An 18,234-nucleotide genomic window follows, 5' to 3' on the forward strand; every position below is an offset into this window, starting at 1 on the left:
ATGGTACCTAACTAGAGCTGTAAAACTACTGTAGGCTACTGTAGACTGTCATAAGTAAGTGTAGACTATGGTAGTTTCCTTTGTAGTTTTGGTCAGTTAAGGTTATATCCACATTACCTGCATGTTAAGTGTGCTGCATACCTATCAGGCGTTACCTCATAATGATCGCTTTTTTTTTTTTTTTTTTGCATATGCAATCAGTGTCTTTCTGGATTTTCCTAAAAACTGGAAGCAGTGAACGGTCTGGAAACTGAGTATGTATAACGGTCTAGGTAACCTACAGAAATTTTTTTTTCTGCATATCCTACTGTCTATGACTTAAAAATAACCAGTATAGGTATCAAAATAGAAATTATCAATGTTTAATTCAGGTTTTGATATCTAATGTGAAACAGAGTGGTGATGCAGTAAAAGTAAAGAAAAGAACACAGATTTATCATATGGCTCTAGAAAATGCAATTTCGTGAATAAAACGGTTAAATAAAAAAATAAAAAATGTATCATAAATACCTGACATGGTTGGCTGGAGAGCGTTTAATTAATTCAGTTTAAAAAAAGCTTCTGACATGAAGTTTTTTTTATTGATTTGACCATGTGTGTGTGCACTGGGTTATTGGTTTCCACTGGGCTAAGCTGCCATCTTGAAATTCAGAGAGTAGAGATTATGAAGTCATGCTGTGCAATAAACCTCATGTTTGTATTCATACCATTGTAAAGGACTCACAATAAAAAGAAAGTAGAACATTAAAAGACATAGCTGTGTCTACATGGCTAGACAGAGTCGTACAAGAGTGGCACATTACGAAGTGCTGCATGTGTGTGGCTTGGCTGGCGGCTGCATATCAGAAACTATTTTTATATTAAAAGTATATGAGACATCGCTTTAATGCTTCGTCGAACTTACATGTCTGTTATTCATAATTAAGTTCCGCATTTATCAGTAGTAACAAAAAAATGGCTCTGAGCACTATGGGACTTAACATCTATGGTCATCAGTCCCCTAGAACTTAGAACTACTTAAACCTAACTAACCTAAGGACAGCACACAACACCCAGCCATCACGAGACAGAGAAAATCCCTGACCCCGCCGGGAATCGAACCCGGGAACCCGGGTGTGAGAAGCGAGAACGCTACCGTACGACCACGAGATGCGGGCTATCAGTAGTAACAGGAAGCTCTTGTCTTTGATATGATGTAGAACGTTCTATTGAATACAAAACAACAACAACGATTATATATATATATATATATATATATATATATATATATATATATTCTTACGTTCGTGCGTGTAAACTGTGCTTACATAAAAAATAATTGCTACTTGCAGAAGTTACGAGATCAGCTAATGTGAATTACATACAAAATGCAACGTATTTTCTCTAATGATATAAAATACACAATGGACTAACACTGAATGACGTCCGGTTCTAATTACATGCAAAACAAAAAACCAAACAAACAAAAAAGCAAAAAGAAGTCGTCGGCTCCCAGGTTCCCTCTTACACACTCATTTACGTTTCTTTCGCTACGAATACTGCCGATAATACTACCATTTAAAAAGATAGACTCAGTCCGAACAGGCCTCAGAAATGCCAGCGGCATCGTCCGACCGCCATGTCATCCTCACAATAGGCGTCACTGGATGCAGATATGGAGCAGCATGTGCTCAACGCACTTGCAGCCGTTGCTAGTTTTCGTGACCAGAGCCGCTACATCTCAGTCAAGGTGCTCCTCAATTGACATCACGAGGCTTGAGTGCAACAGCCGGGACGGTCAGCCATCCGAGTGCTAGCCAAGTTCGACAGCGCTTAACTTCGGTAAGACGGGATCTGATATTACCACTGCAGCAACGGTGTTGGCAATACTATTATTTATTACGTCATTTGTGTAGTATATCAAAGCTATTGAGGCACAGTTTTGGTAGACCGCAATTCTAGCTCCATATGGACATGAAGTTGAAAGTGCTCGAAAACTTATTCACATGAGCAGAAAAAAAAAAAAAAAAAATCGGAAACAGACTGGTTACAGTTTTCTGTCTTTATATTCAGTGTATTGCTCGGGCTTTTACAACATCCGTAATGGATAAGCTTAATTAACGGATAATAATTTATTCGGAACATAAGAACACCAGACTCAACACAAGAAAACAATATCTTTGTCAAAAATTTGCCAATAACGTGCACACGGATTTGTCCTGCGACCACGCGGCGCGGCGCGGTCACTTCTTGATGCTCTCGGAGGGGTAGCCGAGGCGGCGGAAGCAGCGCTCGCAGCGCGGGCAGATGTCGGTGATGACGAAGCCGGCCGGGCGCGACAGGAAGGCGCGCTCGTCGGCGTCGCGGCGGCCCTTGCCGGCGGCCTGGTCGCGCCACGTGCACACCAGGCCGCCCTGCGCCGCGTGCTGCAGCACGGCGCGCCGCCACCGCTCGGCCTGCGCCTCGCGCGCCAGCGTGTCCAGCCAGCGCCGCTCCCAGGCCAGCTTGTCCTCGCGCCAGCTCCGGTCGCGGCCCAGCTTCTCGTCCTTCTGCCCGCGGTTGAAGTCCGCCAGCTCCAGCGCCTGGCGCCGCCTGTCCCGGAACGCCTGCTCGTCCGACGGCAGCCCCATCAGGTCGGGCAGCGCCTTGTCCACCACCTGGTACATACGTTCTACTTGAAGTCCCAGCTTAAAGCCAGACACTGTCTCCGTACGAAGAAGCGTTCGAAACGTGCAAATATTGGGGCGTCATTCTTGACGAAAAAAGTAATTTGTGATCTCATATTAAGGATCTTAGTCAGAGAGCTAATGGATGATCCATTACCCTTTGTTGGCTGTCGGTACTTCTAAGTACCACCTCGTTCGATCGTTCTTAATTCTGATGTCACACGTATTTCCCACAGCCTGGGCTGATGGTACGCTGTACGTGTTAATGTTGAGTTAGAAACAGTTCACTGCCTTCTAGGTCTCGTTTGCTACTCAAAGAATACCTGGTGATCAAAAACTCAGTATAAATTTGAAAACTACCACGGGATAATGTAAATAGAGAGGTAAAAATTGACACACGTGCTTGGAATGACATGGGGTTTTATTAGAACCAAAAAAGCAAAGTTCACACAATGTCCGACAGATGGCGCTGGACAGCAAAACTGCTACCGTGACGGGTGAGAGGTACGCCGACATGTTACAGAATCGCATCATCCCCAGCCTGGCTGATAAACACCACCTGGAACGTACGATGTTTGTGCAGGATGGCGCTCCACCCCATATTGCTAGACGCGTGAAATATCTCTTGCGCGCGTCGTTTGATGATGACCGTGTGCTCAGCAGCCACTTTCGTCATTCTTGCCCTCCCATGTCCCCAGACCTCAGTCCGTGCGATTATTGCCTTTGGGGTTACCTGAGGTCGCAAGTGTATCGTGATCGACCGATATCTCTATGGACGCTGAAAGACAACATCCGACGCCAATGCCTCACCATAACTCCGGACGTGCTTTACAGTGCTGTTCACAACATTATTCCTCGACTACAGCTATTGTTGAGGAATGATGGTGGACATATTGAGCATTTCCTGTAAAGGACATCATCTTTGCTTTGTCTTACTTTGTTGTGCTAATTATTACTATTCTGATCAGATGAAGCGCCATCTGTCGGACAATTTTTGATCTTTTGTATTTTTTTGGTTCTAATAAAACCCCATGTCATTCCAAGCATGTGTGTCAATTTGTACCTCTCTATCTGCATTATTCCGTGATTTATTCAGTTTTCAAATTTATATTGACTTTTTGACCACCTGGTATGTTTGTATAAACTTTGGCGACCGCTGAAGGTTTGTTTGGAGTGACTGTATTTGTTTTGTTTACCGTCACACAACTGTTAGCAACTTTTGTGTTTACTAGCACAGATACGATGAAGTTTGGGTCATATTTTCTTCTAATAGAGCCAGTGGCATAGCTGAGAGGGGGAGGGGACGGTGGGGGGGGGGGGGGCGGTCCGTAACCGTATGCGAGTAATCTTTTTATACGCCGGGTGTTTCAAAAAGAATCATCCGATTTAAAAAAAAATCAAAGCTGTTATGTTATTTGAGATTCGTGCGTGAACAACTTACTGTTGGAAAGAGCAAGCTTTCAAGTTTTACATAGTTCCTGCTAGGCAGCAGCAGTGTGCGCCCACTTCAGTTCTAGTAAAAATGGTGCCGGGACAACAAAATGCGTTTTCTGTTCTACGTTACGCGCAGTACGGGTCCGTAATAACTCTTCATCATGACTTTCGTACTAGGTATGGTGTGGATCCTCCTATAGCACAGAGCATCAGACGATGGCATGAACAATTCCGAGAAACAGGTTGTTTGTGTAAAGGCAAATCGCCAAGCCGTCCGCGAGTGTCTGACACAGACGTCGAACGCAACTGCCATAGTTTCACAAGGAGTCCGCAGAAATCCATTCGCCGTGAAGCTCGACAGCTCAACATGCCCCCGATGTCCGCCTTGCGTGTGTTGCACCAACGTTTACACATGAAACCAAACAAAATTCAGCTAATGCAAGCTTTTCGTGAAGGTGACAAACAACAACGTGTGGAGTAGGTAATTTCGTTCTTGCAAGATGGAGGATGACAGTTTTCTTTCACGCTTTGTGTTTAGTGCCCAGACAAAATTCCATTTAAATGAAAAGATGAACCGTCATAACGCCGGCCGATGTGGCCGAGCGGTTCTAGGCGCTTCACTCTGGAATCGCGCGAGCGCTACGGTCGCAGGTTTGAATCCTTCCTCGGGCAAGGATGTGTGTGATGTCCTTCGGTTAGTTGGGTTTAAGTAGTTCTAAGTTCTAGGGGACTGATGACCTCAGATGTTAAGTCCCATAGTGCTCAGAGCCATTTCAACCATTTTTGAACCGTCATAATGAGAGAATATGGAGTACGGAACAACCACACGAAGTTGTACAACATCAGAGAGACTCTCCAAAATTTAACGCGTTTTGTGCAGTTTCGCGGGATAAGGTGAAGTGTTCATTTTTCTTTGCCGAGAACACTGTTACAGGAAGCACATATCTCGACATGGTTGAGAACTTTCTTTTCCCACAGTTGGAGACTGATTCGAACTTCACTTACCAACATGATGGGGCACTGCCACACTGGCATTTGGGAGTCAGGGAATTTTTAAATCAAAGGATTACTGAACGGTAGATCGGTCACACTGGACCAAATGATTAAGCCTTGCGTTACTGGCCTCCAAGATAACCAGACTTGACTGCAAGTGATTATTTCTTGCTGGGGTTTATAAAAAACTGTTTAAACGCCTCCGTTTACCAACAACAATGAATACATACAATGTACAGTAGTAGACAGGTAGTTCTCAGGGAAGGCCATTGTCTGGCAACTGGAAAGCCTTAACGAAACTCCACGCTAACTAATGCTTTTCTTGGAACTAAAAAATATCTGTTTGGCACTGCCTTTCATAACTTTTTTCCACACAGTATCATCCACATAGAGTGTACATAAAGTCTGGGAACACTTAATTATTTATTGCACAAGAACCAAATATTATACAGATATCATACATATGTGATTTTGAAGAGAAACCCTGGAAGTTTTTTTTTTTTTTTTTCATGTATACCGCCGCAGCGTAGTTTGGAAATTTGCCGATAGTCAGCGCTAGTCGCAAACATGGCGAGTTCAGGTGCGGAGCGAGCTTTCTGTGTGTTGAAGTTCGACAAAAACAACGGATTTTTAGAACCAAGTACAGTAAGAAACCACCAACAAAGAAGGCCATTTACCACTTACACAACAAATTCGTTATGACGGGTTGCTTGTGCCCGACGAAGAGAAGCGGACGTCCCAGTGTGACTGAAGTGAATGTGGAGCGCGTTCGTGAGACATACATAAGCAGTCCAAAGAAATCTGTGTGTCGTTCATCCCGAGAACTCTAAATGGCTCCAATGACAGTATGGAAATTCCAGCGACAGAAGCTATCTAATTGAAACTGGAGCCAGTGCAGAAGCTCAATGCGACGACTAAGACAAGCGTTTTGAGTTTTGTTAGCAGTTGCAACAATTGAATGACGATGGGGATGGGATTGTTGATTGCTTAATTTTTAGTGACGAAGCCACTTTTCCCACTAATGGGGAAAGTGATCAGGCATAACTGTCGAATCTGGGGTACAAACTATCCACACGAATGCATTGAATTTGCGTGATTCCCCAAAGCTAAATGGTTTTTGTGCCTTGTCACGTCGAAAACTGTACGGGCCATTCTTCTTCGCGGAGAGCACTGTCACTGAATATTTCTACTTGAATATGTTGCAGCAATGGCTGATGCCTCAAATTCAATCGGTCTCTCCGTTCATCCTTCAGCAGGATGGGGCTCCACTCCATTTTCATCGTTAAGTTCGTGGGTATCTGAACACGGAGATGCCGCATCGGTGGATCGGCCTTGCTACAGAAGGGAACAGCTGTTTCATGAAATGGCCTCCCCGACCACCAGATTTCACTCCGTGTAACTTTTTTTCGTGGGGACACATTAAAGATATGTTGTATGTACCGCCTCTACCACGTGATGCAGCAGAGCTCCGGGAGAGAATACGGTAAGCGACTGCCACAGTCGACGATGCCATTCTGGGACGGGTATGGCAAGCATTGGATTACCGTATTGACGTCTGTTGGGTCACTCATGGTTCACATATCGAATGTTTATAAAAAAACTTTCAGAGTTTCTCTTCAAAATGCAATATGTACGACATCTGTACAATGTTTAGTTCTTGTGCAATAAATAATTGAAAGTGTTCCCGGACTTTATGTATACGGTACCCTGTATATGAGTCGGCTATACTAATTGACAATACTTTTTATAGGCGCGCGTACCAAAGACCTAATAAAATACAGATGCCTCGAGGAGTTCATATATCTAAAAGAAAAAGTGGATTTCAGCAGAGAAAAGCAAAATGGGCTAAAGTTGATACACTTCAGAGCATATTTGGCACCATGTTAATATGTTACAAAAACTGATGATAGCCAAAGTTCATCAAAGAAACTGATTCTCACGTTGATGCAAGGAATGAGTCAGATAATAGCAGTTCATCTTCATAAGGCAACAGCGGCAATACAGGTATGATGATAACCCGTGAAGAAAACGAATCAGAAAAAGTACTGAAAATGACTGTTATAATACTGACAATGTTATTACTATCAAATATTATAATAATATACACTGAAGCGCAAAAAAACTGGTATAGGCATGAGTATTCAAATACAGAGATATGTAAACAGCCAGATTACGGCGCTGCGGTCAGCATCAAGTGTCTGGCGCAGTTGCTGCTACAATGGCAGGTTATCAAGATGTAAGTGAGTTTGAATGTGGTGTGTGAATGTGGTGTTATAGCCGGCGCACAAGCGATAGGACACAGTATCTCCGAGGTAGCGATGAGGTGGGGATTTTCCCGTAAGACTGACTATTCAAGGGTGTACCATGAATATCAGTAATCCGGTAAAACATCAAATCTACGACATCGCTGCGGCCGGAAGAAGATCCTGCAAGAACTGAATCAACGACTACTGAAAAGAATCGTTCAACGTGACAGAAGTGCAACCCTTCCACAAACTACTACAGATTTCAATGCTGGGCCATCAACAAATGTCAGCGTGCGAACCATTCAACGAAACATGATCGATATGGGCTTTTGGAGCCGAAGGTCCACTCGTATACCCTTGATGACTGCATGACACAAAGCTTTACGCCACGCTTTGGCCCTTCAACACCGACATTGGACTATTGATGATTGGAAACACGTTGTCTGGTCGGACGAGTCTCGTTTCATATTGTATCGAGCGGATGGACGTGTACGGGTTTGGAGGCAACCTCACGAATCCATGGACGCAGTATGTCAGCAGGGAACTGTTCAAGCAGGTAGAGGCTCTGTAACGGTGTGAGGCGCGTGCACTTGGAGAGATATCGGGCCACTGATAAGTCTACATATGACCGACAGGCGACACGTACGTAAGCATCCCGTCTGACTACTTGCATGTACATAGTGCATTCCGACGGACTTGGGCAATTCCAGCAGGACAATGCGACACCCCACTCGTCCAGAATTGCTACAGAGTGGCTCCAGGAACAGTCTTCTGAGTTTAAACACTTCCGCTGGCCACCAGACTCCCCAGACATGAACTTTATTGAGCATATCTGGGATGACTTGGATGGTGCTGTTCAGAAGAGACCTTCACCCCGTCGTACTCTTACGGATTTATGGACAGCCCTACAGGATTCACAGTGTCAGTTCCCTCCTGCAGTACTTTAGACATTTGTCGAATCGATGCGACGTCGTGTTGCGGCACTTCTGCCTACTCACGGGGGCCCTACACGATATCAGTCAGGTGTAGCTGTTCCTTTGGCTCTTCGGTGTAAATGAAGCACTGCAGAACTTGAGACGTGTCTCTCACTGGAGCACACCTGTTCCTGATAATGTTCGCATTGCGTTCATGAGATAAGGAAGTGACCATTTCCAAAACAGGGAAGGGCATATGACGCTCATCTAAACGGATTATAAACATAAGGTGACGTGCGGTATCTTTCAAAGGATTGGTTTTATAAGGTGATGCTAGAAAATTCTGAGGTCTTGGATGGTTTACTCTCCAACAACTAACAATCTCTTCTGCTTCTGCTGTTGTTTGTTTGCTGTCACCCATATTGCTAACGCAAGTTCTATATTTGTGACTGGATTTCAGAAATGGTGGAAACTGAATCCTAAAATGGCGGACCAGAAAACTACAAATGAACACCGGGAAAATCTTGAAAAGTGGAAAATTTCGGAAATGAGACTAAAATTGCATAAAACAATAGATGACGCAGCCTTGCAATTAATGGATACTGAAAAAGTGAAAGAGAAGCATCTTTTATTGAGGTTATTGGATATGACTTTTTTTTGCCTGAACAAAACCTAGCATTTAGTGGACATGACGAAGTACAAGCTCTACAAACAAAGGCAATTTCTTAGAACTAGTGGAACTGCTTTCAAAGTATGATGTAGTGTTGAACGAACAAATCTACGCTTGTCAACGACATTAAATCGTCTAAATATTTTGGTATTATGTTTGATAGCACAGATGACGTCCCACACATTGATCAGGAGTCTGAGGTGAAAACTGATAATCGAGAGGTGGAGGTAAAAGAAGTTTTACTTGGATTTTTTCCTCTAAAGGAGAAAAAGCCGCTGATCTAAGTGACGAAATTGTTACGAAGCTTGAAAATGAAGGTTTGGTTGGATATTTCGATCACTCAATTTATGTGGCCAACATCCCGTTGCACAAAATGTTTCTTGTGTAACATTTTTCGGAACAGTAGAGATCATTTATACCTTTGTTCATGCTTCCACTAGCCGCTGGGATGTTCTTATTAAACGCAGCAAAGTATCTGTTAAAAGACTCAAGAACGCATTGGAGTGCTCATCGTGCTGCAATAAAAGGACTGGGGGAAACTTTTGATGGGATTGTCGCTGCAGTTGACGAATTATGTGATCAACAAGAGAATTTGGACAACAGAGATGCTGCACAAGGTCTTATGCCTGTTGTACGTAATTTCACATTTTTTTATCTATAAATTTGAAATGATGTACTGAGAGAAGTAAATTGTACTCAGATTGAATTGCAAACTAAGGGCTTGAGTCTTGATTAGTTAGTCTTGATTTTTTGAAATCCATCGTGGAATTGGATTTAAAGACACTCTTCCAAACCTTATGCGCGCTCTAAAATTATTTATGATGATTTGCGTATTAGTTGCTTCATTTGGGACGAGCTGTAGTAAATTAATTAAATATTACTTACGATCAACAATGAGTGGCACCAGGCTATACAATCTTGCCATATTTATTTAACCATCGAACCCGAGAAACCACAAAGTATCAGTTTTGGGGATGTGACATTAGAGTTGGCAGCTGTTAAAGCTATAAAGAAATTTTAAGTGTTTACATCTCGCTTTAGCAAATAGTTTTCTGAAGAATGTATATCTATGCATAGAGAATAATACTATATACTAATGTACTGCATATAATACGATATACTAATGTATCGTGGAATAATAAAAGAATACTATTATATACACATGTCAAAAATAGTTTTGCATCACCCCAGTCGCCAGAATTCCTGTAGATAGACGTTGACTGTGGATATTGTATCACAGACACAGTCTCTTTGACTGTTCAGAGCTGTCACTAAACCCGCTTAAAGATGTAAACAACCATGCATGAGCAGCGCCTATTAGACGGAGGGGCTCTGACAGCCGATCAGTTCCAGTCATTCTATCAGGAAGGGGGTACACGGTTCGTGTTGTTTGTAGTTCAACCATGCCTAGACGGTCAATACCACGGTTCGATAGCGTCCACATTGTTACTTTGTGCCAGGAAGGGCTCTCAACAAGGGAAGTGTCCAGGGCCTGGACTCCAGGAGTCTCGGAGTGGACCAAAGCGATGTTGTTCGGACATGGAGGGGATACAGAGAGACAGGAACTGTCGATGACATGCCTCACTCAGGCCGCTCAAGGACTACTACTGCAGTGGACGACCTTTACTTACGGATTATGGCTGGGAGGAACCCTGAGAGCAACGCCATCACGTTGAATAATGCTTTTAGTGCAGCCACAGGACGTCCCTGGCGAGGTCCATCTTTGCAACCACGGTACCATGCAGCGCAGTACAGATGCGCCAAACTATATGCTGAATGGACCGCTCAGGATTGGCATCACATTCTCTTCATCGATGAGTGTCGCACATGCCTTCAACCAGACAATCGTCGGAGACGACCCGGTCAGGCTGAACGCCTTAGACACACTGTCCAGCGAGTGCAGCGAGGTGGAGGTTCCCTGCTGTTTTGGGGTGCGGCCGACGTACGCTGCTGGTGGTCATGGAAGGAGCTGTAACGGCTGTACGATACGTGAATATCATCCTCCGACCGACAGTGCAACCATATCGGCAGGATATTGGCGAGGCATTCGTCTTCATGGACGACAATTCGCGCCCCCATCGTGCACATCTTGTCAATGACCTCCTTCAGGATAACGACATCGCTCGACTAGAGTGGCTAGCATATTCTCCAGATATGAACCTTATCGAACATGCCTGGGATTGAAAAGGGCTGTTTATGTATGACGTAACCCTCCAACCACTCTGAGGGATCTACGCCGAATCGCGGTTGAGGAGTGGGACAATCTGGAGCAACAGTCCTTTGATGAATTTGTGGATAGTATGCCACGACGCATACAGGGATGCAAGAATGCAAGAAACCGTGCTGCTGGGTATTAGAGGTACCGGTTTGTACAGCAATCTGGACCACCACCTCTGAAGGTCTCACTGTATGGTGGTACAACATGCAATGTGTGGTTTTCATGAGCAATAAAAAGGGCGGAAATGATGTTCATGTTGATCTGTATTCCAGTTTTCTGCACAGGTTCCAGAACTGAGGTGATGCAAAACTTTTTTGAGGTGTGTATGTTGCAATTTGATGATTAATGACTGTCAGGCCTTTATTTGTCTTATTTAAATTCAGTCTTGACACATATCCAGTTTTATTGGTTTTGAGAGTCTTATTAGTGGAGGACGTCGCTGATATCTGCCGCGGGTGCCACCCAAGCTGGCTACGCCGCTGCATACACCTCTTTAATTAAATGTGTAGTTTTTATTTACGAAATACGTGGAAAACCGTATGTTACTTCAGAGTATCTGCAGACACTATAATACACAGTAGGGGTCATACGCAGGCGGTCTTTCAGCTGTGTTGTCACCGTGAACTATCTCACTATGTCGCACTACATTGCAGCTTATATGCATGCGGTGCACACATATTTAACTCAACGCCGGCTTAAATGTAATCGAGATTTTCCATGTTTTAGTATATTATTGTTATTTTTATTATGCTTTACATTAGTCAAACCATTTTTTTCATACTGTGTGTATGAAAAGGACGTCATCCTCTTTCATCATCTCAGAGGGTACTGAATTTTTTTCTGGGAGAACAGGCTCATGCAGGCTAAGACCTCATGGACCTGCAGAACGGGGAAACCCCCTATATTGTCATTTTAAACTCTTTCGTTCTGTTAACTTGTTTTCTTTTTCTATCCTGGGAAGTTACTTGCAACTTTTTTAATTTTCTTTAATCTTTTGTCTTTGTTCACTCTCAGTTTGTTTTCTACCTTTGCATTTTTTACCCTTACTGATAGCTTTCATTCTGATGAAAATCCATGTCTATAAGAGACACATTATAGCAAATTCCTAACAAAAGATAACGCTTTATAAGATAGATAATATAAAGTCTCAGCCATTGCAGTATCTTCAGATGACCTGTAAGTACACTGTGCTTTTATAACCATTTGTCGGCGATTCAGAAAAAGAACTCTGAATCAGTTTTTGAACATGTTGTAAGTTTAGTAACTCAGCACTGCATCGACAGAGACGATCCTGTATATCTGCATTCTTTTGGCTGAGGTCTTTTGTTTGTGTTCCCATTATTTCTAATTGTTGGCGTAAGCATGCATTGTCGCATTCACAGCTGTGTTTGTTTTCAAAGTTTTGGTCTAGTAGTAATTTCTTCATTAGTTGGTAATTCTACTTCTTTACGTTAGCTTCGTTTTGTGGCCGAATATTTCTGTTATTATTAGGCTCATTACTAAGCCGTAAATCAGCACTGGAGGATGGTAGATTTAGAGCTGCAATAGCACCAACAGATACGAGCATTTTCGACGGAAAACGAATCTGCCGATTTACAAGCATTTATCCATGTTCCTTTCGTGTCATTATTTTCAGCAAGTATCTGAAACTTAATTCCTAACTTACTTAGACTTCTTCTTTGCTGTGGTTAGTACAATTGGCGATCGCATGGCAAATCATTTTAATTTTATCCATATTTGGCAGCTTCAAACTTGGATGTATTAAATACAGTGGAAGTATGAATCAAAAGACGCCTTTGGTAAAAAGAAAAAAAAAAAAAAAGAAATGAACGGATGGCCTCGTTGGGCGGGAGGCCCTATCCGGGGAAGTTCGGCCGCCAAGTGCAAGTCGTATTTGAGTCGACGCCACATTGGGCGACTTGCGCGCCGGTGATGAGAGTGAAATGATGATGAGGACAACACGACACCCAGTTCCCGAGCGGAGAAAATGTCCAACCCGGCCGGGAATCCAATACGGGCCCTCTTGCGTAATAAATTTTCGTGTTTTATTAAATACACAATGCATTTATGACCCTGTTGGTACATCATCTGGTCTAACTTGTCTTAATACATGATTTATTTTTGCTCTTGAGTGAGATGAAATGCACATTCCTGTCACGGAATAGTTCGATGTTAGGTTATGAATTTCGTAAATCAAGTGCGTAAAATATGTGCGAAATAGTGGATAAGTGAACGGTGTAGACTTGCCACATAATCCAAGAAAAGCGTTTTTAGCTTTTTAATAGCCTCATACATTTTCTTCTCTATCGTGTTCCTGCACACCACTTCACTCAAGCTGCACATTTGCATACACACGTTTGTAAACACTTCACAGATGTTGCTGTACATGGTTTGATCAAAGATGAATTTATTCGTAGTGCCAGAGATCTCATTAAACTATTCACATATGCAGGGAATAACTTTAGAATAGGTGTTTAAAATTACTGAAATAACTGTGGCTTGCGAAATCCGCTTGTTCATTTAGCATAGATTCTGGGTTTTTTTTTTATTTTATGGAGGTATATCTACAGTTCTTCTAACAGATTTAGGGTCTTACCATTGGCTTCATTATGTAGTACTACCATACTGTTGTCTAGACTGTTGATGGCATGTTTCGTTTACAACATATGTATGTTCCTCTTAAAAACTTACTCTAAAAATCCTTCTGTACACTGATAATACCGGTGTAACTCTGTACTCGACTGGCAGTTACTAATAAAAATTCACACTGCCGTAAACAGCCTTATTTTCACTTGTAAACAGAATTACCACACGATAGGTTATAACAATTGCGGGCTACTGAGTGCAAGTCAGCGGCGCAGCTTGCTACTGCGCATACACCACATGATGTCTACCGTTCATTGTAGTATCCGTGAGAGCACCACCTGGCCGTATGTGCATTTTTCGTGTATTGTCACGTAAGACTCTTGTTTGTTGCTTTATTTGATACTTTTCTCTGCATTTCACTAGCTTTGTCCACCTAGTTACACAAGGGTCCGACTCCTTTTAGTGGTAGCAGCAGTTCTCATTACTGTAAATGTTGTCTCACAGAGAAGTGCCTGTTTTTGGGCTTTGGCAATACTAACAGACGACATAATTGTTGCAGCTCTTCGAAAAGATTTACCAGATGATACGGACGTTATGGAAGTAAGGCATGATAAAGACAACAACACTGATGCAAATCCTGCAGGTTTAGGTTTTGAGGAGATTTTTGAAAAGGTTTAGATTTTGATGCAAATTTTGAAAAAGTTTTGATGGAATGTGCACCAGTGGAGCTCGAAATAAATTTATCTTAAACTGTGGGGAAATGTGAAAAACAAGGGATAAATGATTGCTTACAAAAAAAAAAAAAATGGTTCAAATGGCTCTGAGCACTATGGGACTTAACATCTGAGGTCATCAGACCCCTAGAACTTAGAACTACTTAAACCTAACTAACCTAAGGACATCACACGCATCCATGCCCGAGGCAGGATTCGAACCTGCGACCGTAGTGGTCACGCGGTTCCAGACTGAAGCGCCTAGAACCGCACGGCCACACCAGCCGGCGATTGCTTACATGAAAACCACCCCAAAAGTAGAAAGATATTTGAGCCTAAACTTGATGGGAAACAGAGGAAACGTAATAAGTCGATTATTTTCTTCAAAGTAAGAAATTTGGTGAAACAATACAAAGCAATGAAGCTTGTACAACACGAGTACTAACTTCAGCGTACTGCAGACGTGAATAGCTACATTCTTGCCATAGATTTTTATCAAACGAAAAATGAAGTGTTGGAGAGGGAATCTGAAAATTGTGCATTAGGGTATACTTAGGTCTTCAGAGATGTTTAGACGCAAAAACAGGAGACTGGCATTTGATAAACTTTTTACTCACTTTTTCTTTCCTGTAAGGCAAGAGTAAAGAAAACTTTGGGTTGTGGCATAATGACGGTATGCACATAAAGTTTCCGATCAGGCCTTTCACGTTCTAGTGAAATAAAAAGAGGTGACTTTCATTAGACGATGTCATCCTCTGAAATTGGGGTACTTCGTTGAAAAACGGCAAAATTGTGTATTTGGCTTCCAATTACCATGGAGCAGAAGTAATATTTGCCTCCAGGAATCAGGAGGACGGCAAGAAAATCAATATTCAGAAATCAACATCCAGTGCTCGTTTGTAGTATAGTTATAATATGGGATTTGTCGATTATGCTGAAGAAGTAGATCTGCTTATGGGCTGGGAAGAAGATCCAAAAAGTATTTCAAACTGCTTATGAACTGCACTCTGAACTATTCGGAAAGATTCTGACGTGATGATGATGTGTGTGAAATGTTATGGGACTTAACTGCTAAGGTCATCAGTCCCTAAGCTTACGCACTACTTAACCTAAATTATCCTACGGACGAACAGACACACACCCATGCCCGAGGGAGGACTCTAACCTCCGCCGGGACCAGCCGCACAGCCCATGACTGCAGCGCATGAACCGCTCGGCTAATCCCGCGCGGTGGAAAGATTCTACTTCAGGAGTTTAGGAGATGTGGTGGTGGTTGTGGTAAGTTCCTATGGAACCAAATTGCTGAGATCATCGGTCCATAGGCTTACACACTACTTAATCTAACTTAAACTAACTTACGCTAAGGACAACACACACACACACCCAAGCCCGAGGGAGGACTCGAATCTCCGACAGGGGGAGCCGCGCGAACCGTACAATGCGCTAAGACCGCGCGGCCACCCCGCGCGACAGTTTAAGAGAAATGTTGCTCAGGGACTGATGCAACAGATGAATGCGAAGCATATCAATCCCGGAGCTAAAAGTCACATCCTGACAGAAAGCAATATATACAACAAAAGGAAGAAATTGGCGCCAGAAAATGTAAAATTAGAAAAGAAAGGTGTTAAGTTTTGTCACTTTTGCAGTAAACAGAGGAATATTTGATGTATGTAGTAAAAGAAAGGTTCAGTCTCTAGCAAACACATGATGTTTATTTTGTGGAGTATTTTCCTCCTGCAACGAAATTAAAAATATTTTTGCTGAACTCCACTTAGTAACTGTGTAATTACCTTCCTAATGTTCGCTGATTTGTAACCTTAGTGCAGTCTAAGATATTTGGATTTGTTACATAGGAAATGTGCTGCAGTGAGAACTGTTGATCGGCAAGGCTCTAGAGAATCAGACGATACTATAAAGTACCACCTTCATAAAATGGCAAAGCACATTTAAAATTCCGAAAATTTCATTATTATATTGTTACTATTTACTGCTGCTACCCATTAAAAAACCTGGGAAATATGTGTGTTTTTGATGGTTCAGGCAACGAAGGGATAAAGAACGCAACTTCTTGAAATGTCGTCCATTTCCATTTTAGTAAGTTTACAGCGCTGGATCTTCCACGATCTTCACCTGTTTTCACGTTGAAACCGTTCGCAGACTCAGTATAATGGACGGACCACGTGTTCTCCTTCTTCTTCCGTACTGCTGCGGCCCTTGGAAACTTCGCCTCTTCAACTATTTTTCTCCATGCTTATCTGTTTTTTGCAGCTCTTTTCCACCCCTGAAATTCCACACTGGTGAGATCCTCCATTTACATCATCAATCCACTTGCATTTTCCTCCGCCATTCTCTCCATGTGACATAGCCATCGCTTTCCTTGGAATTTGATAAATTACACTATGTCTCTTTCTTGTATTAATGCTTGTAGCTCAGTGTTATAGCGTATTCTTCAGCCTTCTCCTCCCTTACTGGGACATAAATTTTGCGTACTATTTCTCGCTCAAACGTTGTAAAAGCGCGTTTTTCATATCTGTCAGCGTCCATTCCTCTGACCCATATGTGACACTGGGCGAACTAGGATGTAATCACGCAAACCAGAATACACAGTAGGGATCACGAGGTATGTACGCAGAAGCAAACCGCGCCGATGATGTTAAGAGTGAACCCAACCGGCGCTAAGTAGCTGGCAGTTGCCATAATGTATTGTGTGATAATTTCGTTTACGAGTGAAAACAAGGTTGTTTACGGCAATGTGAATTTTTACTAGCAACTGGCGAGTTAGTACAAGTCGTCTCTGTTACTATCAGTATATTCAGAGATTCTTTTTAGATTATGTTTGTAGCTGAAAAATGATGCTTTCCACAGCAGACAACTAAAAAGTTAGGAATTAAATGTCATACATTTCTTAAAAACAATGAGACGAAACGAAATGAGTAAATGCTTGTAAACATGGAGGTCCATTTTCAGTTGAAAATGCTCATGTGTAGTTGAAAAACCTCGTCTAATCAAACATTTTACTGATTCGGATTATTAAAGGGGCATGAAAAATGAACTGCTGAATATTCATTAGAAGTAAAAGCTGAAGCCTGATGCTGTTTTAACTCCAAATGCTACAACCTCAGATGAAACGATAGAAATATTCAGGCACAAAAACGAAGCACCCGTAAAGAAATAGAAGATACTTTACAGGTCTATATATTACTAGCCAATGAGAAATTTCTTCTAGACAAAACATTAACCATACACAGCTTTGAATGCGGCAATGCGTGCTTACGCCAATAATTAGAAATTATGGAAACAGAAGTAAAAGACCTCAGGTAAAACATTGCAGATTTACAAGATAATCTCTCTCGATGTAGTGTCGAGTTACTAAAATTGAAACATGTTCAAAAAGTGATTCATGGCTCTCCGATTCACCGACAAGTGGTTACGAAAGGACAGTGTGCGTACTGGTCATCTGAAGATATTGCAATGGCTGCGATTTTATGTTGCCTATCTTGTGTTATCTTTTGTAAGGACTTTGCTGATGTGTTTCAGATGGACACGGACTTTTATCAGAATGAAAGCTATCAGCAAGGGGAAAATGCAAAGGTAGTAAGCGTATACAAAAGTTAAAAGATTGAAAAAAAGTTGTACATAACTTTCCAGAGTAGAAAAAGAAAACCTGTTAATAGAGTTAAAGAGTTTACAATTACATTATAGAGGGTTTCTACGTATTGCAGGTCTATGAGGATTAAGCCTCTGTAAGTCTCTTCTCCTAAAGAAAGAGCAGTGCATTCCGAGATAGTGAAGGAGATTGACGTCCTTTGGAGAAT

The 18,234-nt window shown here is 42.3% G+C and overlaps 1 protein-coding gene across 1 annotated transcript in view; it reads right to left on the bottom strand.

The window, feature by feature from the left end:
* Window positions 1-2,222: 2,222 nt before the first annotated feature.
* Window positions 2,223-18,234, bottom strand: part of LOC126176417 (uncharacterized) — a 66,091-nt gene continuing 50,079 nt past the window's right edge. Inside the window, exon 5 of the mRNA XM_049923574.1 lies at window positions 2,223-2,636. Coding sequence (XP_049779531.1) covers window positions 2,223-2,636 — 414 coding nt within the window. The remainder of the gene's footprint in view (window positions 2,637-18,234) is intronic.

This window comes from Schistocerca cancellata, chromosome 3 (genome assembly GCF_023864275.1).
Source record: "Schistocerca cancellata isolate TAMUIC-IGC-003103 chromosome 3, iqSchCanc2.1, whole genome shotgun sequence".
Lineage (NCBI taxonomy): Eukaryota > Metazoa > Arthropoda > Insecta > Orthoptera > Acrididae > Schistocerca > Schistocerca cancellata.